General features: G+C 36.6%; 1 protein-coding gene across 2 annotated transcripts in view; it reads right to left on the bottom strand.

Annotated features, from left to right (window-relative positions):
- The window catches only part of PTPN12 (protein tyrosine phosphatase non-receptor type 12), a 77,598-nt gene that overhangs the window by 25,722 nt on the left and 26,276 nt on the right, over nucleotides 1–25,600 (bottom strand). For both annotated transcript variants that reach the window (XM_056340108.1, XM_056340107.1), the window contains exons 2-11: nucleotides 18,983–19,091; nucleotides 15,289–15,365; nucleotides 13,861–13,956; nucleotides 12,964–13,002; nucleotides 11,115–11,186; nucleotides 8,206–8,265; nucleotides 4,960–5,102; nucleotides 3,447–3,513; nucleotides 2,749–2,826; nucleotides 2,551–2,649 (exon numbers count right to left, since the gene is read on the bottom strand). In XM_056340108.1, coding sequence (XP_056196083.1) covers nucleotides 2,551–2,649; nucleotides 2,749–2,826; nucleotides 3,447–3,513; nucleotides 4,960–5,102; nucleotides 8,206–8,265; nucleotides 11,115–11,186; nucleotides 12,964–13,002; nucleotides 13,861–13,884 — 582 coding nt within the window. In that variant the 5' untranslated portion in view covers nucleotides 13,885–13,956; nucleotides 15,289–15,365; nucleotides 18,983–19,091. The remainder of the gene's footprint in view (nucleotides 1–2,550; nucleotides 2,650–2,748; nucleotides 2,827–3,446; nucleotides 3,514–4,959; nucleotides 5,103–8,205; nucleotides 8,266–11,114; nucleotides 11,187–12,963; nucleotides 13,003–13,860; nucleotides 13,957–15,288; nucleotides 15,366–18,982; nucleotides 19,092–25,600) is intronic.

Genomic DNA, 25,600 nt, shown 5'->3' with positions numbered 1-25,600 from the left:
AATTATATGGCAAGAGCATACAATTACTACGTTACATCACATGTGCATTTTCTACATGGTTTTGAATCCTTCTATCAAATGCTAATAGAAATTCTAACCCTATGATAAACCTATTTTCAAACACTGCATGTGTTGTTTTTGTTGACTTTTTACAGTATTGTTTCCAGCAGGGCAAAGCTGGCAAGTTCACAGGAACACACGTTCAGGACTGCGTCCAAGCTACTTCCCTATGAATACTGCTACTCGTTGCCAATCAGATTAACTTTTTACTGCGATGTTACTGGCAAACACTGCTTACAAGGCTTAGATAACAATTTATTTCAAAAGCTGCTTGAAACGGGAAAAGCAATTGGACAACAGAACCATGAAACCAACCTTACAGAGTACTCCAACTCTTCAGAGTACCATCAAAATACAATAAATGAAAGAAACTTTCCTCTTCAGTTAAGTACTATCTCCCATATAACAGTAATATATCCAAAGAAGGCACATTCTTTCATTTGGAATTGTTTCCACTAAACATAATTAAAACTCTTCACATAATTAAAACTCTTCACATGTACACCATTCCACAGTTGCTGTAGCACCTGCAGACAGAGTAAGATCTGGGAAGGAGCCTTAGGATATTACATTATATGTAATAAAGTTGTGTGAAAACTTTCTGCATCAGTTTGTTTCCTTTTCAAAGCCAAACATTCTGGAATATATCTTAGTTAAAAACACCCAACATTTCTGGGAAAAAACAGATATTATATACAACAGAAGCTACGTAACACCCTTGGAGGAAAAAAGCCAGCTTTTTCAGAATAGCAAAAACACTGTCTCAAGTAAGCCTCAAAGTTTTGAGAATCAGGTTAAAGCTACAAGGAGATATTTAATTGGATATGTGAGGTAGACTACCTTGTAAAACTAAAACAGAAGCTAAGCTACACCAGTTAATCCCCTGAAGGCAAATTTCCTAACAAATGAATAGTAGCAAATTTAAGTACCGAATTTTTAGATAGAGAAACTCTTCGCCTATAAGGCTTTTTACCTCAACCCTCCTGCAGAAGTGTTCAAGCTACAATATGAAGAAGAATAATTTCCTAATGCAAAAAAGGCTCTATCTAGTCAGAGTGACAAATTCATTTTGCCCCGTTTCCAGCACAATGAGATCATTCAGAAGTAAATGAAAATTCACAGATCAGCTAGGCTGAATATCAAACCAGTAACATTAAAAGAGCCTGCCCTATACATATTGCACTTAGTCCATCAGGTTTCTTGTCATAACTAAAGACCTTATTGCAGGAACTGATATAAATTCTTAGGAGTTAACAGAAGGGTATATGCCTTTTTTCTAAGAATGAAAAACATTTTAGGCTTCCTAGAAAGCACAGTATAGAATAGCTATAGCCCTAAAATTAAAAGGCTACTTATTAATAAAGGCAGATTTAAAACTGCTTCCAGATATTTCAAATGGTCCTGAAAATACAACTCTCATACCTCTAGAGAGCAACAGGACCTACACCAATAGGATACTGAAGGGACAGATAAAGTTACTGCAAAAACAAAATACAGTGCAAGGATAAAGCATGGTACACAGTTCTGGACTGTGGGTGAGAGAAAGAATATATGGATCCAAAAAGCCATTTTTAACTTGGTGCCCATTCATAGCCAAGAAAAAAATATCTAAACATAAAAAAGGGGGAAAAAAAATTTAAACCTTAAAAAGACAGAAAAATCCTCAAACACTATGATTACCAATGAAGAATATTATTTTTCCAAGGTTTTCTTCATTTCCTTTATTAAAAGGGTACAGTATGAAGCTTCCTATCAAAGGCACTTTTAGTCCTGCTCAACTACATCAAAGCTGGGTTGGGCCAAGACCAAGGCAGCCCGTAACAGCGTGTAATAGCCCAGTGTCACATTAATGCTTATTGGCTGGTTTAAAATTGGGCCCAACATCACACTGGGGAGAAGGAAGAAAAGAAAAATTCCATTAAGTTTTTCCCTCTCAAGACAGTTTAACCTAAACAGAGATCAGATAAAAATAAATACACATATGTGTATATAGATAAATTCTATGTGTATATATATGTATATGCAGGCTGGAGTTTTACTTAGCTTTCTTTTTATCACACTGGTTAACAAGTAATTTGCAGCAGCTCAGGCTTCAACAAAATTTCTTTTGCTGCCAATGTATCAAAATTGGGGTAAGTACTGCCAATCAAAGCAACAGACCAGCTGTCAACTACTGCCACCTCACCAAGGGCACATTTCACAACTTGAAATATTTAAGTCCTGCATTTCGTCCATACTAGAATTGCTTCCCCCATTGCAATTGCATTTGTTATACATGGTAAATATTCCTTTAATTATCTGACTCTACTTCTAAAACCAAGTCCTCAGTGTAAGTTCAGCACAGGCTAGGTGTCCCTACTCGGCAAAAAAACCCACATGTAGTCCAAACAAGTTTTGTACGTGCCTCACAATAAATTTAAAAAAATAGACTGTAAAGGAAAATCTTTATCAGAAGCCAACAGCTTCAACTCATAGAGGAGAGACACCTACCACTCCATCTGCAATCTTCCAATCTGCACAACTTTCGTATTTTTGCAGTTGCTTTTCAAACAGTTGTGCTATGGCTCGATGGACAAGTTCATACTGCTCCTATAGTAGATTACCAGATAAAAATTAGTGCGCAAGATCTTTATCATATGATAATATACCATCATTCTTTGTAGAGATTTATTTCAAAACAAGCTATACCTTTGTCTGTACTGCAGAATGCCTCTGTGTCCTCATTTCCTGTATTAAATTAAATACATTGAATTCTTCGGGAATTTTCTGAAACATAGAAGAAAGTCAACTACATTGACAAAACCGTTTGTCAGAACAGCAATACAAAAGCCGTTAGACATCCAAAAGTACGTTTAGCTTCTGTAGGTAAAGCAAATCTGTTCTCTCTACATTGCAGCTATGAAGATTTTTTTTAAAAAAGCAATTACTCTCCAGAACTGGTTTTAAACATTTGATTTAGAACAGATGAGAGCATTTCAAGTATTTTGAAAATTAGACATGTAATGAAAGCTTTAATATGACACTGCAACATTAATGATGCTTCACAACTGAAAAATCCCAAAACTAAGTTATCCCTGTATATTTCAAGTATCAGGCCTCAAGAGCTGCAAGATCAAGCAGAGATGTTGATAAAGTTGAATTTAAAAAACCACTTTATATTGAAATATATTTTATAAATCTGTAATTTTACAGTGACTTTTTAGGTATAAGCTTGCTGTCAAAGGAAATGAAGTACATACTGAAGCATGAATGCAATGAAACCAAACGTCAACCTGTCAAAAAAGTTCTGGTCTTAAACATTTTACTCTTCTAGAACATTCAAGAGCTCAATCACTGTTATAAAATGACAGAATGACAAAAAAATCCGCTCTTTTAAGATTCCTTACCCCAGCTTTAAGCAAATTCCATGTATAATCTATGGCACAAATAGCTCCTGTTCTTCCACACCCTGCACTATGAACATAAACAGTTACGGTATGTTAGAAATTATTTTAATTGGTTAAATATACACTATACGCTTTATGTTTCCAGAGTCCACGTGAAAACAAATATCAAAATTTCTCAATTATCATTTTAAACTCAATCTGACACTATAATGTCTTAAAAATGAAAAAATTAACAGTGAAAAATGCAAAATGGAGCATTGACATTTTTAATGCAAGTTTTTCATAGCCAGTTGGAACTGTAATCATGAAAGATGCTTCAATGCTGACATTTTTATTCCCACTTTTGTCGCACTATTCCTAGTGACCACTGCTACAACAGTAAGGATGTCAAAATTTAATGATAGATATGTTAAATGACAGAACAGAATACCTTTAAAGATTTCCCACATTTTTCTGATTTAGTATCATCTCTGTATTTTCTTCTTGTTATTAAAAAAACTTAAATCTGAAAGTTATAAAAATGATAGCGAACTATCACTTTTATCCTACCTAGCAGTATGAATTTCTCTATTTTACACAAAGAGTTTTAACACATGTATACTTGTTACATTATATTTACACTGCAGTCGTGAATGTTGGTTCTTTACAACATTGACATTCAAGAGAAATAGGACAAAGTGAAATGGATTTCAGTGCTAAGTAAGTTTCTTATGCTTTTGGACCTCGATTACTTTAAAATGACAAGCTGAAAAAGAAGGCAGCTAAAGACAATATATTTCTATACACTTTAAGAGAATAACCAAGTTCTAAACAGTTAATAAGCCCCAACAACCTAACATTACCTGGCTTATGAATCTGAATTCAGTTATTCTGATATATAATGCATTAACTTTTGTTGCTTAAAAAAAGCATCAAATATCATAGGCAAGAACTTTCCAGACTTACTGTCAGAAATTGTCAATTCACCAAAACACTTTTATGGCAGTTTAGCTTCAACAGTCCTTCTGTTAGCCATATTTCAGATCCAAGATGAAACTGCTGCTCAGAAGCAAAGACTTACCAACCAGAATCTACAGCCTGCTCATTAGAAATATTTTTTGTTATACTAGAAGACAGGTAGAAGAGTGCTTAGGTTGTGATGTACCTGCCATGTAGTCTTTCCAACTGAAAATGGAACCTTGACTCCCAGACCTGATTTGCAGTGATCTTCAAAGTCTGTTTTGCCCTAATGAGGACTTAAATGTCTTAAGAACCACAAAATTGTTTCCCCTTCAAAGACTAAATCTCTTCTGATTGATATTCTGTCTTGAACTGAAGTAGAAGCAAAATTTCACTGTCATGCGTTTTAAGACAGTGAAGACTGATTTTGAGCCAAGTTTTGACATGAAGAAATATTCCTTTTTAGGAAACTAACTACTGATTTAGACTCAAACTACTTCATCTCATACCAAAAGCCTAGACTTCAAAAAAAATTTAAATGTATATAAACTTAAAAATTAAATATATTTGATACCTGCAGTGTATGCAGATTGGTACATCTTCATGTTCCTGGTATTCTCTCATCAAACTGATCATATCCAGAATAGAATCAAAAGATGAAGGGACATCATGGTCAGGCCAGTTAACATAATGAAATTGATATACACTACGAGTCTCCTAAGGGAAAAGGAGGGGGAAATGCATTAATGATAACACATATTTGAGGAGTCTGCATGAGATAATTAGTTCAATGAACTTTCACTTTTTCCATGATAAAGTGTGGACAAGCAAAGCCATTTACTGTATTAAAAAACCCCAAACTTACAGCTTATACCACTTAGAAAAACTCAAGGCAAATGCTGTGGTATTTTGAGTGCTGCTAATGCACAGAAGAAAGAACTATGGGGCAGTTCACACAAGCCCCTCTCTATAATATATTGGTTAAAAGTCCTACAACATTGAACTGTGTTAGAAGATTCTCTGTCCTTACAGTCTAAAACTTCGAAAGAGAGAAAGAAAGGGAAAGTCCACCATGAAAGGTTCTTTCTCCAATCATACTCCAGTAACTTACATTAAAAAAAAATGGGGGGCAGGGAATAGTTACTGTTTTGTCACATTACAAAATGAAGTGTGTACATTCACATGCAGAAGGAAATTAAGAAAGTGAGAGAAATAATTCAGGCGGTATCTAAACACCGATCACACTTGCAACAACAGCAGGTACACTTTTGTTCTATTTAGCTCATATTACAGAAGTACTAAAAGACAACTAAGAAGCAAGCTTTGGAACAGCCTAATCACTCAGCTACCTAAATCCCTGAAAGGCCAAATCCTCTTTCTCACTATTACCTAAATCATCTGCAATACAACTAGTTCTACTGCACCTTTCCACACTGTTGTCACACCTCTGGATTCTCGTATGCCCTCAAAGTAATGTCCTAGAGAAGCATATGACTTTTTTGATCAACGTTACAGGTTGCAAGTTTCAAGACCTATGCTACCTTCTACGTCGTTATTTGAGAAGCAACATAGTGGGCCCCTTGAGCATGGAAATGTATATAATCTTCCAATTGAACAAACTATTTTTGATGCTTTACTTTTGCCAGACTTGTGGAAACACTGTAGCTAGTAAAAGCAAGAGAAAATCCAGCCTAAGAAAAGGCATTTTAAAAATCCAACTGATTATGTAAAACCTCATCAGTAAGGAGGAAGAAAACTTACCGCTGCCTAAATAAGGCCCACCAAGAACTAACTTAATTAGATTAAAAGAGACAAACCCAGTGATTTTTCACATTAGCAGAACTGCCAGGAAAAAGAATTATTCAAATTTAGGCTTTTTATATGGAAACTAAAAATGAAAAGGAGTCTTCATAGTCCTTTTTTACTGCCACTTTTTAAGAAAGAACCTGATGTTTTAGCTTAAAATAATCTTCAAGTTTCAAACTGGTTTTCCTCATAGAAACTAAAGTAACTTTGTATATTTAAATGAATTTTAAAATTCTTTTGTGTAGTATTTTGTATGATTCTCCATCAAAAAGTTTAAAGAAGTGACAAAACTTTTTGTTATTCTGGAAAACCAGATAAGGAACTTAAAAGGATATTACTCTATACCACAAATACCTATTTTTCCTCCCCAGTTCTACACTTAGAATTCCTCAAAGTAAGATGAAATCTGTAACTCATTACCAAAATGTGGGTTTTCTGTATGCCCACAGAAATCCTGAAGCAAAGGTTAAGTCTGAAGAAAGATAGTTTTATCAGCCACATAAGTTCAATATCAACCTATCTTGTTAATTCTTTCAATTACAATACTCCTTAAAGGAACAGAAACTTTGGGCTCTTTGCTAAGATCAAAACCATGGCACAAATTGCAGCTTTTTGTTACTACTTAAGTTTTATGTAGTACACAGGTATCGTATACAAACTATTAAAATTAACCGGAACAGAACTCAGGGAAGTGGTCAAACATGATTTGCATGTATAGTATATGCAAGCAAAACAAATTAACTAGTTTCTGAAGTAACCGGTTCTCATGCTATTCAGGTATTAAAAGTAATATTAAATTAAATTAAAATAAAATTAAATTAAATTCTGCTTTGGGGTTTTTGACATCTCATCAGTTAACCTTCATGTTTTTCTAGGACAGCTCTACACTTACTGACAGTCGCTTTGCAGACAAATCAAGTCACCTCAAACCTGACGCTTATGTATAAGTTTGCAAGAAAAGCTTAAATCATCCATTCTTAACAGTTACATGAAAATGCAAGTGCTTTTCATTTCACTGAAAATATGACAATTTCCACAATTAACATAACATACTCAGTTTATGAAGTAGGTCTCATGTTTTACAGTAGTTTGCATCACAAGTTTTCACTAAGATGAATAAACTCAATTTCTTCCATAAAGAGACTAATTGTAACCACTTACAGTTGCCAACTTAACAAACAGTGGAAATAAACAGGTTTACCAAATACTTGTCTGGTAAGCCAATTCTACATATTGAACACTAGGATATCAAATCTTCAAGAATTCCAAAGCCTTGAGCTCACTCTTAATAGTACATTTCTATCTTGACCCTTGAATATGCTACATACAATTCCCCCATCCAAAAGTTCCCCCAGCAAAAAGACAGTGCAACTCAGTTTAATCGAGAACATTCCATATTTTTACATGTATTTCAATTACAAGAAGAGTGACTTTTTACAAGCTAGAATGAGAAACTTTGGGGGTGGAGGGGAAATACCACTAAGTTGTCGTCATTATTACTTTATTTATTTGGCAATACAAATATAGAAATGGACATAAGAAGTGTCTTTTTAACATTGTAAAACAATGACAATAAGTATAGGGCAAATTCTAACAAGCACACAGACTTCATCCAAAAAGAAGCTAACCAGGTGGAGTTAGAGGAAACAGATGGCAAGTTTGTTTGATTTTTTTTAAAAAACAAACAAACAAAAAGTCTGATTCAGTTTGTCATGGTATTTTTAGTTGAGGTAAACAGCGAAATTCTCCTAGGGTGACAGTAGCTTTGTAGTTCTTAACACATGATATTGAAGACCATCACACAACTTTGGCTAAACAAGAACATATATAAAAGACAAGGAAACAGTTTCACTACTCTTTTCTTAGACGCTAAGCTTTTAACATCACTTCTAAACTTGTTGCTTTACATACAGAACTAAAAAAGTGAAGATATTTTCAGGAGCTTCCTTCATTGTATCATTTCAGAAACCTTTGAGCAACCGCTTGTTGGCACCAGACATGATCATATACTTACATTTTGAAATTCAAGTAATAATGTTCTAATGAAGTAATCTGTTCTTGCTTGCTCAGCTTCCTAAACATGAGAAAACAGTAATAAATTGGGGAAAAAAAAGATTAATATACACCACACAGATTATAACTAAAAACCCAAACTTTAAACTCAGGTGTCTTAATGTACTGGTTTTGTACTACAATTTCCCCAAAAGATGAGCAATCAAAACACTGATTTTAAAACAGCAGCAACTTAGCTTGCTACAAAAGATACTGTGGAAGATGTCACTTTTACTTAAAATAAAAATGGGAGTTTTCAACCAGTAAGTGTCTAGCCTGGTCTTGAAACCAACAGTAAACCTTGTAAGAGTATTTCAAAGTACTCCCTTTTCTTTTTTTTTCTCCATAAATTTATATTTAATGTACAGATTGCCTCCCACAGCCATCCTTCTATAACACTCCTGCTTCTTCAGCCTCTAATCACTTTATCCTATGACATCTTTCATTCCACACACACACACACACCCCTTATTATTTTCACTTAAGGATGCATCTGAATGGATCATTGTAATTATCTTCGTTGTGGTCAAAAAGCAGTCTCTAGGCTCCTGGGATGTTCAAATATGCCTTTGGAACATCAAGGAAAGTTTATGCTGTAGACACCAAACAATATTACTGTACCTAAAATATCAGTAATATCACAATTTGAAGATGCATTCAAAAGCTTAGCGTTACAGCTTCCACAGTGAATTTAGGAGACTGCACATATGCTTTAACATGTTCCCATCGGCTACTGGGATTTTACCATTTACCAATCAAGAAAGCAATTGCAACACTTTACAGGTTTAAAGGAGATAATGCCTAACTAGCAGCTAATGGAGCCCATATACATCATTGTATCCAAAGATAAGACATTCTCAGATGTCAAATACAACATACACACAATTCCTTTTCTCTAATACTTACCAGGTATGCAACCACCACTTACTAGGTACAGGGTAAAAACCCAAAAGTAAAACCCACAAAAAAACAAACTCACAAGTCAATTTTTAAATCAAATTAAGGTAGGCAAAGGGTACTTGGAATCTTTACAGACCAAAATTTCTAAGTATATGCTTTCTTGACAAGATGAACTTGAAGCGTACTTAATTCTTCGTAGGCTATTTCAAAGTAGTATTAGGAATAGCTTGATAAACTGGCATGCTAGCTCTTTCTGAGCACCTTAAAACATTTCGGCTAGAAGACAGCAGCAATTCACATCCAAACCCACGTACATCTGAATTAAGGAGAAGGAAAAAAACTAAACAAAATAGTTTTGAGATCAATCTGGAATGGAACAATTCCACTGTATTAGAGTAAGTGAGCAGGCAAAGGCCAATCATGAACTGCAGTGTAAAAAGTTACAGTAAGATAATTTATACTGATGACAGTTATAATCAACACTTCAATGCCAGGTTTTGTTCATATCCGAATAGTAACTAATAGAACATAATAGAACCTGATTAAACTACCAGGTGGCAAGATTAAACATAAAGACATGAAGAAGTGTTTTCCTCCAACAACACAATGATGTGAATGTCAGAAAGAGTAAGTGACGAAAATCATAACTCAAAAATAAAATTGACAAATTCATCATCCACTGCATTATAAAAATACTGATAATCCAGAGGCAACATCCAATTAAGGAAGTCCTGTTAGTCTGCTGCTGGAAGCTGACAGCAAATACAAGAAGGATCACCCTATATATGGCTTTTTTTCTATTCTCTTCCCCTAAGTAATTAGGCAGTCATTGAACACAATGTGATAGGCCAGAGGGAATAAAGATACATAAACAGGTGTGTACAGAGGAAACTGGATGCTATCCCACATGTAAGGAATGCTAACCATATTGATTTTGGTGGCTATGCTCCCACATACCATATATCCTCACTCATACCCTGAAAACTTCCCAATTCATGAAGTGAATTTCTGGTATGTAAGCGGTCCTCTTTTGTGAAATGGTGATTGCACTATGACTTTTCACTACCAAGGAAAGGTGATTGCAGAAACCCACACCCATCTCATGCGATGCCAAGATGACAGCTGCCAAAAGAATTACTTTCAATTCCCTACTGTGCCTGGTGTAGCAGACATCCATGGTCCCCCTTCCTGCCTATTAATCTGCCTGATACCCTTCTGTTATGATTTATGAGCAAATATCAGAACTGGAAGAGGCCCTAGTACTTAAGCTCAGCAATCAGAACTCCTGATAACACAAACACAACGTGCGACAAACTTTCAAGGTTTCCTCCATCTTTCTGGAATCATAGCTTACTTGACAGTTATCCCCCAGCGACCTCTCCAGGAAAAGATTCAGACCTCATGGTGATCTGCTATTCATTTTTGGTTTGATTTTAAAGGCAACAATAGAAACAAAGGAAGTATTTTCAAATAAACCTGTATCTGTTACCAACAGAAACAAGTGAAGAAATTTAGTTTAGTTTCCATTTTCTTTCTTCATGCAACTTAAAGAAAATCGCCTGTTCCAGTGTTACTGTCATTACTCGTGCACATCTGGAACACGCAAGTCATAATGGACAGAAACAACACATACAAATATTATTTGATTTCTTAAGTATGGTACATTCAAAATCACATCATGTAAAGCTGAAGAAATGATACATAAAAAGATACAAGACCAAGACACACAAGTTTCCTACTTAAAAAAAATTACAAAATCATGAAGGATTTAAAAAAAAAACCAACACAACCACACAGCTTAAACACACACATTGTTTTCCACTACATTCCTTTGAGAGTCTTTGTGTAAAATTTGGTACCAAACAATTAAACAAGCATTTGTTTTGTAATACAAACTATTAGTTGAACAGTTATTTTAAGTTATAAAAGCATTAAATACTCCAAAATTAATTTCTAAAGCTTTATACTTACACAAGAAACACGAAATGGTCCAAACGTTACAGCTGCTTCTCCATACAGAGGCCAGTAACGTTCACATTTTTTCTGTTAAAGCAAAGAACACTAATTTAATTCATGCGTAGTACTGAAAAATGATGATTAACAGAAGCAGAGTAGACACAACGATAACCTCAAATGCCTTATTCTCTCTCTTATTTGGTGTTTTGCCTTACCATCTGCCTACTGGTGCCTTGCTGGACTTCTTTTAAGATAGTAAAATGTCTTTTCTTTTGGACACCAAAAAAAAAATAAATCCACCAAAGCCAAACCCCTAGATTACCAATTAATATAGCCAAAAGACACTTTGTAAATTAGGACATGAACTTATAGGTATGAAAATAAGACTGCCTACATATGCACAAGCACACATCATACAGAGGGAGGCAAAGAGAGCTAATTTAGCTTTTGAGAAAGCTTGGAGTTCACAATTCTGGGCCATTTTTTTTTTTTTTCCCCCTCAGGTCAGAATTTAGCAGAGACATTTAGAATCTTAGAACCACTTAGGTTGGAAAAGGCGCTTAAGATCATCAAGTCCAACCATTCACCCAGCACTGCCAAGTCCACAACTAAACCATCTCCCTAAGCACCACATGTACACATTTTTTAAACACCTCCAGCGATGGTGATACCACCATCTCCCTGGGCAGCCTGTGCCAATGCTTGACCACCCTTTCAGGGAAGAAATTTTTCCTAATATCTAACCTCAACCTGCTCTGGCGCAACTTGAGGCCATTTCCTCTTGTCCTGTCTCTTGTTACCTGGGAGAAGAGACCGACCCCCACCTGCCTACAGCCTCCTGTCAGGGAGCTGCAGAGAGCAGTAAGGTCCCCCCTGAGCCCCCTCCTCTCCAGGCTGAACAGCCCCAGGTCCCCCAGCTGCTCCTCACCAGACTTGTGCCCCAGACCCTTCACCAGCTGCGTTGCCCCTCTCGGGACACGCTCCAGCCCCTCAACGTCCCTCCTGAAGTGAGGGGCCCAAAGCTGAACCCCGTGTTCGAGGTGCGGCCTCACCAGTGCCCAGTGCGGGGGGACGGTCACTGCCCTGGCCCTGCTGGCCACACTGTTTCAGATGCCAGCCAGGACGCTGCTGGCCTTCTGCCCCCCCGGGCACACAGCTGGCTCCTGCCCAGGGCTGTCACCCAGCCCCCCCAGGCCCTTCCCCCCAGGCAGTTCCCAGCCCCCTGCCCCAGCCCGTCGCTGCGCGGGGCTGGTGTGACCCAGGGGCAGGACCCGGCACTGAGCCCTGTTGAACCTCCTACAAGTGGCCTCGGCCCATCGGCCCAGCCTGCCCAGCCCCCTCTGCAGAGCCCCCTGCCCTCCCGCAGGTCAGCACTGCCCCCAGCTCGGTGTCACCTGCAAACCGACCGAGGGTGCACTCCATCCCCTCGTCCAGATCATTGATGAAGACATTAAACAGGGCTGGCCCCTATACTGTGGATATTTAAAAGACAGGCTGGTTTTGCACCTGTATGAGTTAACAGGAAATTCTGAAGGACTCTGGGTTTTGATAGTTGGCCTATATCCCACAAAGAGCAAGATTTTTTTCCATACTAACATGATCAGAAAGAAACCATTGGTACACTTCTGCACACAGACACATATATTTATTCCACTATGAGGACATCTAAATAATAACGTAACACTATAAATGGAGCAAAGAAAAGCTGTCACACTCACTATTTTCTGTGCATACTAATATAAGGATAGCCATTCTCATTCAACCTTGCAGATTATTTTTACAGTTATGGATTTGGCACATGAAGCCTCACAGGCATTGGCATACTGCCTGCACAGCCAATGCTCATTCAGTTTTGCATACATACCCTTCCCATTTCAAATTCTCGACAGGCCATTACAATTATCTGAAAAGAAAAAAAAATGCTTGAAATTAGCAAGTTTTAGATGGAGTAACTTCACCAACGCTTTACTGCTTGTTTCTGCCTGGGCAGCTACTGTTACTCCTTAATTGGTTACTACTGAAGAGACTAGTTAATACTATTTTCTTACTGGCAGATGCATACTCCTTTAAATTCTAAAATGGTATCCAAGCTTTATCCTGGACAAAATGATCTACAACACTAATACAACGTTTCAAGGTTACTTAATTTGAACTCACTGTAATCCTGTACAAACACGTTATTTATTTATTCAGCCTGACTATGGAGTCTGAACTTAATAACAAAAATATAGAACCATTTTCTAACTGGAAGAAATAACTATATTTACCTAAAATGACATAGACTACATAAAAAAGGTGCAAAAACTTATCTAAAAAACAAGAATCAAACTTCTTGGGGGAAGCTATTTCAGATACATTAACATGAACAGCACAATAAAAATGCACCAACAGGTAAGCTATTTGTTACAATAAGTAACCATGACTTAAGTGTCTAATAAAGCAAAAAAATATTTTCAGAAATAATTTGTTGAACATATGTGATTTTAACAGTACTTCAAAGTTGACTCCTGACAATAGCTGTTTAAACAGATGTAGAATATATAAAACAGTAAGTAAACCAAAATTAGCTTAAGTAGAAAGGTAGGCACTTTTTTTTTTCCACATGCTGCTTCTGTATCTCATTTTGTTAGTCCACATTAAGTCAGAGTCAAGATTTGAGAAGTCAATGGACTAAATCACTGTCAACAATTTCGGTAATGGTACAATCATTGTGCCATGAAATAGGGCAATACCGAATTCTGGTTTTTAAGTAGGTACTTACAGCAACATTGTATTCCCATATCATCCTCCAGAAGTCTATTACTGTATTTGCTAATGGTCCCTGCGTAGCAACATATGCTTTTGGCCCATGTACTCCCTAGGATTGCACAAAGGAACCATTAATGTTTATAAAGAAAACTTATCTGCACCAAATAAGAAAGGCTTTAGGTTATAATCATGCAAAATTAGAATTATTTTTGATTCAACAGTAAGAGTAAGAGTGAATATGAAATTAGTGCCATTGACATTAGCGAGAATTTTGCTGGTGATTTCAAGGGGGCCCAAGATTACAACAGCTACTGTGCTGCCAGAGACTGTAACAGAAAACATTAAATTTCTGCATGTTCAGATTCTGAAGATGCCCTTTAAGTCCACATTTTGTTACTCAAACATTTAACAACAAAAATTTCAAAATCTTTCTGCTAAAAAGCATCCCCTTCAACAAATTTAAGTTCCCTTCTTCCAGTAATATCACATTTCAAGTAAAACAAGTTTTAAAATTTATTTTATATAAAGCTGGAAGACATTTACATTCAGCTTTTCAAGCTAAACATTTGAGAATAAGGTTTATAAGAACACCTGTTTCTGAATAAACATTACTGTGCAGAAACAGCACCAGAATAAGGCTACAAGGAAAGCCAAAGATATTCACACTTTGAAACAAAAGTGTAACAGGCTTTTAGCCAAATTGTGGTTTCTCTTTAAGAATGTTGAATATAATTCCATTGCCACACTTCTGCCATGAACAGCAAGAAGTGCATATTAACATAGACAATTTGTGTCAAAGGCCTCATTTATTATCCCTAAAAACAGCCTCTCAAAATACGGTATTTTTAACACTACCAACTGTTAAAATAATCGGTATCTGAATTCTCCTATGGCATAAAGTTCCAATTTGCTTGTCTGTGTCATAAAATGAGAAAGCAAGGGGGTCTACTTTGAACCTCATGACTCAGTGGGAAGATCTCCTTTACCCTCTTACGGCTTTGATCTCTATAACCTATTTCCAATTCTATTCTGACTTTATTTCTGTTTGATTTACCTCTGTGCATTTGCTCCATGTAATAAATAGTAGAGTGAATTGTGTCGTCAAATCTTGTGCAGTCACATTTCCACAAATTCACATAAAATCCATTTCCCTCAAGCCCTTCAGTGGAGATTCTTTAAGCAACCTGACCTAAACCACTCATACCATGACAGCCTGGTACTTTAAAATGAAGTATTTTATATGATACTGACACTTAAAGCAATTTTTAAAGTTGTAATATTTACTCTATAAATGGCATCACGTTTGCAAATTTACTGATCATAATAAAAATCTTCCCTCACAGCTTTAAATTCTCTTTTATCTTACGCTATATTAAAACTGCACTGATACAAAATAAAACCTTAAAAATAATCTAAGAACTGTTAAGACAGTAATCCATACCTTAATAAAGTTTGCATTGATGTAGTCTGAATCTTGGGGGGGAGTTTTTAAGGTCAGTTTAACCCGGCTATGATCAACTGTAAGAATAATTATTTTTTTTAAAAAAAGAATTACAACACATGTAAACCAATCTGTAACAGTAAATATAATATATAACACATATTGTATGCATAGAAGAAATTAAACATTAAAGAACGTTCCCCAAAGATAAGTCACACAAGCTAGTCAATTTAATTTACGAGTAAACCAACTCAGGTAGGTATAAGCAGAATAGCTCCTGCTGCTACATGCCTCTGATGCTCAAGTTTACAAAGTACCAGTTACTCAAATTCCAAGAGTGATTAATTACAAAGAGTCAAAATTCAATTGATCAGAAGTCATCAAATTTTTAGTTGCACAATATTAACATAAATCATGATGGTCAGAATTAAAGGCACATTTATAGAAAGCATAAAGAATAAATACTAGTGCATAGTTAAAGCAGCTGGCAGGTCTTAAAAGTCTCTGCCAAGGAGGACTTCATCAACTATTACACCATGAAATGTGCACTGGAGTTTATTGCTCAGGTATAGACTGACTTCTATCCCCCAAACACTGGGCTAGGTACTTTTAAACTAGAAGCAGCAGATTCCTTTATTTAGGGGGTTTTTACATTTCAAGTTTCTGCCTCAAGCATTACTGACTGTCTCAGTGAAAGCTTTATAAAAAGCAGCAGATCTTTTTAGACAAAAATCCTCAGCAGACTTAAAAATAGCCTTTATTACTTGTTGACGGAATAAACTAAACATCTTGGAATTCTTTTGGACATTGAAAAAAATGAAGTGTATCTTTAATACAGAAACAACTTGATGATTCTCACTAAGAAAGAGGGTAGGTAGCTGGCAGGTCTGTCAGTCCTTCCACCTCTTGTTGATACCAACACTTCCTATCTATCACATAAAAATCATTCAGACTGTCTCTACAACAGAGGCTGTTTTAGTTAGAGACCCAGATCAAAAATAATTATCTTTGAACTGGGAAACAGAAGTATCTGCAGAAACAGCATCTGCTCAAGCAATTTGTTACCTTCTACTCTCAGGGTCAATTCCTCAACCACTGAACAGCTGCTAAAACTTTTATTACAGCTAAAATCAAGAAAACCCATAAATAACAGGTCTATTTAAAAGTAGGAAATATGGTTGTTGTGTTTGGGTTTTTTTTCAAATCATCGTTGGTAATAAAACAGGGAAACATTCCCACAAGTAGTACATGCTAAGAACTGCTTCTATACAGAAAGCTCTTCCAAAAAGCTTCCAAAATAATTTCACCATCTTGGAAGCAAGTTTCTGCCAGAGTCCTGATAACAAGTAAAAAATGTTTTTGTTACCATGTAATGCTTCCTAAAGTAGCACAAGTGTAGGTTACAAGACAACTGGATCACAGACCTAAAGACAATGCACTCTCACATAACGGCCTAGAGAAATCCTTAGAACATATAACGCTGTATTAACTCATACAGATAATGTGAGAGAACACTTTATAAGCAGGCGATATTAGTACAGACTTAATACTAAAAAATACTTTTAAATGGTGGAACAGACTAATTAAAGTGGTAGGCTAATGAGGGCTCCTATCTTCCCAGAACAGTAGATGCAAAATTCTAGTGCAGTTTCCAAATGTCAACATTTCCATCCTGCCTCTTATCTGCCACAGCTCAGCTCTTGCAGAGTTTTAGGCGTGGAACAGAGTTTTCAAAGAAAAATACCATTGCAGATTCCAGCTTCAGAAGATAAAGCGCTTGGATATTTATATATAGCTTAAAGCCTCAGTTCACAATTACCAATTGGTGTCTTCCGGTAACCGGTGAACACTGAATTTCATTTAATTAGCATTTAGGATGGCTTAGTAAACCGTAACGTGAACATGCACACATCTTCTATTCTGAAGCCAGTATTGAGGTACTGATCTCTCTGGTAGCAGTAAAAATTTCTGATAAATACACCACTAATCTCTGATTAAGTTACATTGTAAGCTCTTTTCTGGATTTATGAAAGACAGGCAAAGTATCACCCCCGTTCTTCCTCCAAAACATCTCCTGGCTGTCATTTCTGTCAAGCTGGTCTCCCATCACTTTATTGCTGCAACCTTCGGATGTTTGAAGATGTTTTCACTTCAACTGGAAATATACTTTCAGTTTTCCCAAATGCCAGCTTTGAGGTTCGCTGATTTTCCCCACTGTGATCTGTGTATGCTTTCACATTTTAATGACTCAGTTTTTATTTTTATGTAGATGAAAGAAAAGCATATCTAGCATGATAGTTGCAGCCATTCATTATTGTGGTAGCTACTAAGTGTCTCATAGATTGAGCCTAGGTGCTACCAAGATTTTACTACATTGTTGATTATCTACCAAAATGCCGGCAGTAAAGAACAAATATAACAACTATTATTATTACGAAGACAATAACAACTTCCCCATGTGTTTTTACTCCATCCATTAAACATGTTTCCTCTCAACTAAAAACAAACAAAACCAACAAAACCCCCCCACCAACCACACACAAAACCCCCAATGATATTTAACTATTTTGCTGCAGTTAAGTACCATTACTACTCTTCAACATGTGATGTATGTTACACATATATCCTCCAGCAAAATATGAGCACATGCCTTTCCTTCTCAGTGCAGCAGCAAGCACTACGCCCAGCTTGTTAAAGAATCTAGGGTCTGTGGCTTTAGGGCAAAGGTTACTGCTAGAAGTGTTGCTCCAAGCACTAATAAACAGTAAAAATAAACAGCACTAGAAAAAAACACCACACAGGTATACAACAATCTGAAACACAGGATAATTCACTGGAATTTACTGCTAGAACATATTTTGAAAATGAAAGTTAATGATGCCTAAACAATTTTCAACTTCAAATTGGTTATAAACCTCCTAGCACTTCTGGGAAAGCTAAGCAGAGTAAAATATATCTGTTGCAAACCTTGTGGGATATGAAAAGTGGCATTTGCCAGAAGACTATCCTTTAATCTCACTGTTGGCTGTTGATATCAAGCAGCACAGGAAGAATATTCCTAAATACGCAGCCTCATGAGCTAAACAAAGTGAACTTGTAAAAGTTAATCTTGTCATTACAGATCACTGATCTATTAGATCCACACATTGGTGGTTTCAGAATTTAAATTCTGCTCTGACCCTTGTTTTCTGTGTTTGTACATAAGTGGAATTTCATCTGTGCTCTAGCAAAATACAAACCAAAGACAATCCAGCACTGAGAGTTCTCTGACACCGTTTGCAGCATACAAACAAGCAAAAAAGATCTGTTTTACTGCCAACCACAAAACCAGGTGCCTTAAAGGTCCTTAAAATTTCATCTCGCACTTATGCTGACATTGTTTGTTTTCTACCACAAATAACATGCTCCTAAGGAAAAAAATACTGTTAAGCACGTTCTAGACCATTCCAAGCTAAGATCAAAGTGTAACCTTGAAACAGCTTGGGACCTAGAACACATTTTACCTTGAAGTGATAGCTTTCCTGAAAATACTTCCCATGTACTTTGCTTTCTGAGTTAAAAATAAAAAAACTAATCTTTCAGCACATTGTCTCTAATTTCACCTTTCAGTAATAACTAAATAGTGAATTTCAAAATACATTAAGAATAACAAGCACTTTCCTTTGTCTTCCATTAACATGTAAATCAGACTTACATGGCAATATATCCTTATATCTATTCTTCTTAACATTTTCTTCTTTTTCTCCAGTGGCTGTTGGGTAGATCTTCTCTGTTCTGTATTTTGTTGACAATCTTCTTAACCTCTGAAATATAACAAAAATGTTATATTCTCAAGTCTCGAGATAACACAAACATCACAAGGCATTAGTTTCATTGAGGAAGTATAAGATCACTCAACACCCACACCCCCACCCCTTCCCTCCTTCTACAATACCCATGAAGAAGTTTAACAATCTAATTATCCAGTATTTTTAGCTCCTCATCTGTTTACAACCAAATTAATGCCAGTCCTACATATCATGAGACATGGATCTTTAGAAAAGCCACTACAGCACCAGTTTGGAATACAGAGATATTTTATTTAGGAAACACACTGCCTGCTAGGGAGTAGTAACTGCATTAACGATACCTGTAACAAAGAGAAAAATCTGTTATTGCTCAGAATATCTGGAAGAAGGGCACAGAGCAGACTGGCTCAGGAACAGCTGTTAGCAACTGAACTTTGCTCTGAAGCACATGGCTTCTAAACACTGACAACTGAACAGAAAGCATAATCTCATTTAACAGGCATCTACTCCTAACAGCCAAATCCTGCTGAGTTTCCAGCTCTCCCAGAGAAAGAAGGTCCCTGACTCTCAGGTACAAGGTATTTGCAATTAACACGAGTGACAGGAGGTCTGCCATATTCACAATAGGTCACTTCCCCCTGTCCATCTATTTCAAATCCTAGAAATTTAAAATGGTCAAAACACCTAAAAATAAAAGCCAGCCCATGCCTTCCAGCAACCTAGGAAATAGCATGAGCAATACATGTTTTTTTTCATCCCACCCACATTAGGCTTTTACAACTTTAACACTGAGGAGAAAGAAAATAGTACAAATTCTCTTTGGAGAAAAAAAAAAATAAATACTAGGGGAGCCAGCAGTACTTGTTATTTTACACTGTGTAGACATCGAGATTTAAGAAGGAACCTGAAGGAATCAGAAAGTTAACTCTGGCTTCCAGCTAAACCTAGGTGGTTGCAAAACCAACCGTTCTGTTGACACTGACATGGTGGTAGTATATAAGATGACCAAGAGGAAAAAGAGAACGGAGCTCCGAAGTAGTTTAGTATCTCCACTGAGTGGTATTCAGCACAGGTAGAAGGATAGAGGTTGTTCATGTTTCCCTCCCTCCATCTTTAATGATTGATTATCATCCCTGAAGACCCAAACTGTTCATTGCTTGCTTTCTTTTCAAGAAGGGGGATAATGGGGGAGGTTGTTGCTAGTTAAAAACGTAAGTCTCGTTTATCACCGACTATGCAACACACACAGGCAGAAGGGCATCATAAATAAGATGATCTGCTTGGAAAGCCAGTTCTCTTCTCGAATTCTTCTAAAACTACTAAAACACTTGGGAGACTCACTGCACAGTTCATTTTTTTTATAAAAGAAGGAAAAACGAATTTGCACCTCAAGTCAGTCCTCCAATAATTCTTCCAGCAAAAAAAGGAAAAGAAAAAACACACGAAAAGATTTAGCATTTCTGTTACAAACAGAAAAAACACTTTATTAAAATTCATCTGAATATAGTGAAAAAACAGCAAATTTCATATGCAAATGTGGCTAAGGATAAAAGTTTATGTTAATTTAGTTGAATAATATGCATCTAATAATCTATAAAAGTGCCACTTACAGAGCAGAAACAATGGCAAGGTAAAATAAAAAAAGGCAAATCAAGTACCAATTTTCAGACTTCTTTCCCTTGTCTCAGATCTCTTTATAACTTATTAAAATCACTGAGCACTAAAAATATTAACAGAACTATCACACTGGGGGCAAGGGGATGGGGGGGGCATATTCTTAAAACACCTTGCTCTTGAAATAACTGCAAATGTTAGTCAATGAAGAAAAAATACTTAATATTTGGAGGTGGGACAGTAAGTCTGTGACCACACAGTGATCAAAGTGCTAAACACATTATCTGAAACCACAGCTACAGTAAAGAATAGGATGCTTCAATCCTTGAAAAGACACGTAAATAGTTAAAGGAAGCTTCCATCCAGACTACACTAATCTTTGCATCACTAAAAACAAATTCACAACATAATCTGTATACACAGCAGGCAGAAAAACCTGGTTTGTAACATGGTACAGACATGAAGAATACCACTACACATGGCAGATAGTACAGGCAGTATTTTTTATTTTGACACAGGTAAGGGCTATGTTACACAGGACAAAGACCGGACGCAACAACTGGAGTCTTGAAATAGAAAAATAAATGCAGTTCTTAGCTGATATAGCTATATTATGTGTAAGACTGAGCAATAAGCCTCCAGTTTGCAGGGGGTGGGGGTTAAGAAAAACAATCCTTTCCAAGCAGAGCCACTATGATGTTGTATGTTGTTCTACATCTCAACCTGGTTGTGAGTTTTGGGTTTGGTTTATTTTTCATCTTACTAATTTTTATGGGACAAATGCCATGATCCTGCTTAGAAAAAGTAACAGAAAGAAGTTCAGAGAAAAAACGACCTCTAGAAAGGATACACTTGAGGAAGCGATACAGGAAAAAGGTCAGGTATCAACAACGCACCCTAGTAAGAGGATCCTTTTTGCTTTAGCCCATTTTTAAGGCATGCAAGAAATTCATTTGAATGATAAAACACTAGCTGAATAAAAGACAAAACCAAAAAACCTTTCACAGGTACAACTGGACCTATCATAAGCCAAAAAGGCTGGAGTGACTAGTACCAACTTTCATTTTCTAGAAGGCGATGCTATGGGAATTCAGCATGATCTTCTCCCCAGCATGACTCAAAGAGCTGACAATCTGCTAAACAGACTGAGAAGTAGGATTAGCATAGCCCAGCTCTAAGGCAAAAAATTGGAAGCCAAATACAGGTTGATTTTAACAACACCTGTTCCCAAAATACTTCAGGATCCACGCTTTTAATGCACGTTTGTCAACTGTTCTGTGACATGGATAATAGATGATACGTACAGTCCTGAGTGCAACCAGAAAAAGTACTATCACAAATCATATTCTCTGCTACATAGCACAGGATCTACTTCATGTTTTGGAAGAGAAAGAATTGACTAAAGAGTAAGGAAAGAATTCTAAAAGCTGAGCTTTGAACAAACCACCACAGGAATGGAAAAGTGTCAGACTCAGCAAAAGATTTGGCCCTACTCGCAACAGAAACTTTCTGCAGAAAGCTTCTGCAATGTGCACACACAGCCTGCTGTAGGATGCAAGAGATTCAGTGCTTCCAAGGTTACAGCCTAGAGTGACCAGAAGGAGGAGAATGTACTCAATAGCCGAATGGGGGTAATGACAGGGCAGAAAAAGAAAGAATTTTGTTCAGAGTATGGTAAACTGATGACAAAATAGCCAGTAAGATCCATCACACTCCAGTTTCATGCTAATTCATAATAAACAACTGTCTGCAGTACAAAGCAGCACTCATTTGGGTTAAGTCAGTAAACTGCCAAATCACTTCCCAGAAGATACTGAGACACCAACAGCAGGGACATCTGAGATCCAGCCTGGTGTCTCTGCAGATAACAGTGGATGCTTCCGTGACACTTGCATATTCACTGGAACTGCTATTCTAGTATCACAAAAAGCTTCTTTTATATATTCTTTTAAGAACAAAATAGTCAAAAAGTGAGTGTATATTCATGATTCATTATACTTCAAGAACTACATTCACAAGGCCTTAAGTTCCATTCTCATTAGAAAAGTTTGAGCTTAATTTTGCTTATTCACTGCAAAAGTGGTTTGCGGAATGGTGACAAACACTTACTACATTACATGTGATGGTGGGGAGATGAGCCTCTGAAACAATTTGAGTTTCAGAAACATACTTCCAACTTCCACAGTGGTTTTGCAGCCTGTACTACAAATCTACTTCAGTGTTTTTACAAAAAGACAAACCAACTTTTGAAATGCAACTTGTGGATCCTACCATATTGAGGAGAAATTAGTCCGATCAGTTCAAGAAACACAGATCTCTGACTTTTGCAGTCAATCTATTTGGAAAGCCTGGAAAGACACATTGCTTAATGCCATCAAAATGTTGTTTGTGGATTAAATAAAATATATACACTGGCTATTGAGATTTGAAGAGCCCACTTTAAAAGCCTGAACATTATTTAAAATACGAAAGTACTAGTGACTCCTTTCTGGACTTCTTTTCAAGGAAAGTACAATAAATATTTCACCAGGGCTTCACTTAAAGTCCTCGAATGGTCTCCTAAGCCTTAGCTGACAGGTCCGATGATCAAAACATCAGTTAGTAAAACACTGATACTTGCTTGAATCTCCTTTCTGATGATACCCGAGGAGCAGTACATATCTGTGTCAAACATCAGCTGCTATAATACTCCACATTTCACTTGTTACATGCCAACAGGCAACAGCACCAGGCTTAGGAAACTCTACATGGCCAGCTATGGAGATAACACCAATCACACAAGAACATATTTTGTTTTGCAAAATTTGTTAAAGTGCATTAAGAAATACTCAGAGAAAAGAAAAGCTTCCATAAAAATTACCTTTAAAAAAAAACATAAAAGATACTAGGAAACACTTTAAAAGCGTTGTATTAACGCACTTATTTAATGAAATAAGACAGCTATTTCTATCATAAGCTTGACACTGCATTCTTCTCACTAGCAGCAGGGGAAGAAAAATGCATGAATTATATTCAGCTGTGCTCTCGTCCCAAACATTTAGATAAGCATTACTAGAGCAGAATAAATTTTCCAGTACTTTTATACAGTGAGAAAAATCTATCTGTAAGGAGCAAACTACCACAAAGATGTCAAAATAACTATCTTCTGGCTATCTATGGTCAGATTACACAGGTTTCAGATTCTGTACCAATACTATGAACACTGAGATGCCAGAGATGCCTTCGTCAAAAGACAGCTCAAGTGCAGACTCAGCTATATCACTGTACAAATGGCACTCTGACTTTCTAAAACTGCTTTGAATCCAGAAGTATTATAGCTTAAGTCCTTGCAAATCCAACTGGAATTTCCCTATAACACTTTCTTATCAGTGAGGGCTCTGGGAAACACCAAGACAATAAGCTTAGCTGGAAGATGGACTAAGATTCTGAGTCAGGGGTGCCTCCGCAGCTCCAGGTTGCAATAGCAAGTACCAAGTGAACACAGTGAGCTGGGTTTCCTTTAGTCACTCTACCAGAACAAAAGCTGTGTAGGAAGAGTCTGCATTTAACTTGTTTCTCTGAAAGAAGATTGCAAACTGAATTGATAGAAAGAACAGAATAAAAGGAGGAGTCTTCACTACCCTGGTATTCTCTTTAGCAACACCTACTAACTCTCAGGCTCTAGGTGTTCCAAGGGAAGTTGCTGCTGAAATGATTAACAGATGAGCCTGAAAACTCCAGTCCCTTGGGAGCTCTGTCTTCCATGTTTCATAGCAGGAGAATGACAGGTCTAAAAGAAAAACCCCACTGCATTCAAGGAAGCTTGTGTGAACCACATGAAAAGAAAAATCCCTCCAACATTACCCAGGGAACTGAGAAAAGCATCATTTCAGTATTAGGTGGTATAGTGTACTCTATAAGATCTTAAATCTGTTTGGTATTTTCCCAGGGAAGAAGGGAATTCATGTTATTTTATTAATTGGATATTTATATTCAATAAGGAAGCATCCATCAATGAAGACAATGCCGGTACACCCTCATGCAGAGAAGGCCAAATGACAGTACTGAAAGGAGCCAGTTAAGGAGTACATTCTTCTTTCTTTGGCATCACATTAAAACTGGGAACAAGTTAAAAAAAAAACAAAACCCAGCATATTCTCAAGAATTAAGTGCTGCCAGAGTAAGACCAGTATTTTCCATCTTTCCAAACCTGTATTTTTCCCAAAGATGTTTGAACCAGGCATGTCTCCCACATTGCTACCTAAAAATAACTTTACACAGGCATACTATCAAAATGTAGGCTGATTGCTTCAAGTCTTCTCTCTCCCTCATTTCTGAAACTATTTTTATGCTACCTGCATGCTAAACCCAGCAGCAGTACTATCAATTACAGCTGCAGTTAATTTATGTTCAGCATAATAGTTAAGCAACATAGCTACTGCTAGTAACGGGCTAGCTTTACAAGAAGACAACTAAAGTATGTGGTCTATCGAGGAATAATTAAATGAGTAGACAAAGCAAAACATAGAAATTACTAAAGCATAAGCAGGCTTTAGTTAATAAGTTACTAATGTACATTCTAAGATACTTTAAGAAAACACTGCAGCATATTCATAACACATGCAAGAACTGTGATTACAATTTTCTGTTTCTGAACCATACTGTTTCCTTAGCACAGTCAATTTATTGCAGAGACCACTATGAAAGCATTGCATCAAATGAAAACATGCAGGACAAGACAGCAGTGATCATTATAGGTTGTGAGTGAAGAACACAAAAGTTTCTATTATCTGAAATCGTGCGATTAGAAGACTGCTTTGGGCTGAAGGCTGGGAAGCATGTCTTGATGCAAAACCAGAGGAGGCATTTAAAATTAGCATACACTACTTATGTATAGTAATGTATGCTTTTAATAACATAATATAAATATA

This window comes from Falco biarmicus, chromosome 5, assembly GCF_023638135.1.
Source record: "Falco biarmicus isolate bFalBia1 chromosome 5, bFalBia1.pri, whole genome shotgun sequence".
Lineage (NCBI taxonomy): Eukaryota > Metazoa > Chordata > Aves > Falconiformes > Falconidae > Falco > Falco biarmicus.
Note: the sequence above shows the minus strand (reverse complement) of the source record. Positions and strands in the feature narration are given on the sequence as shown.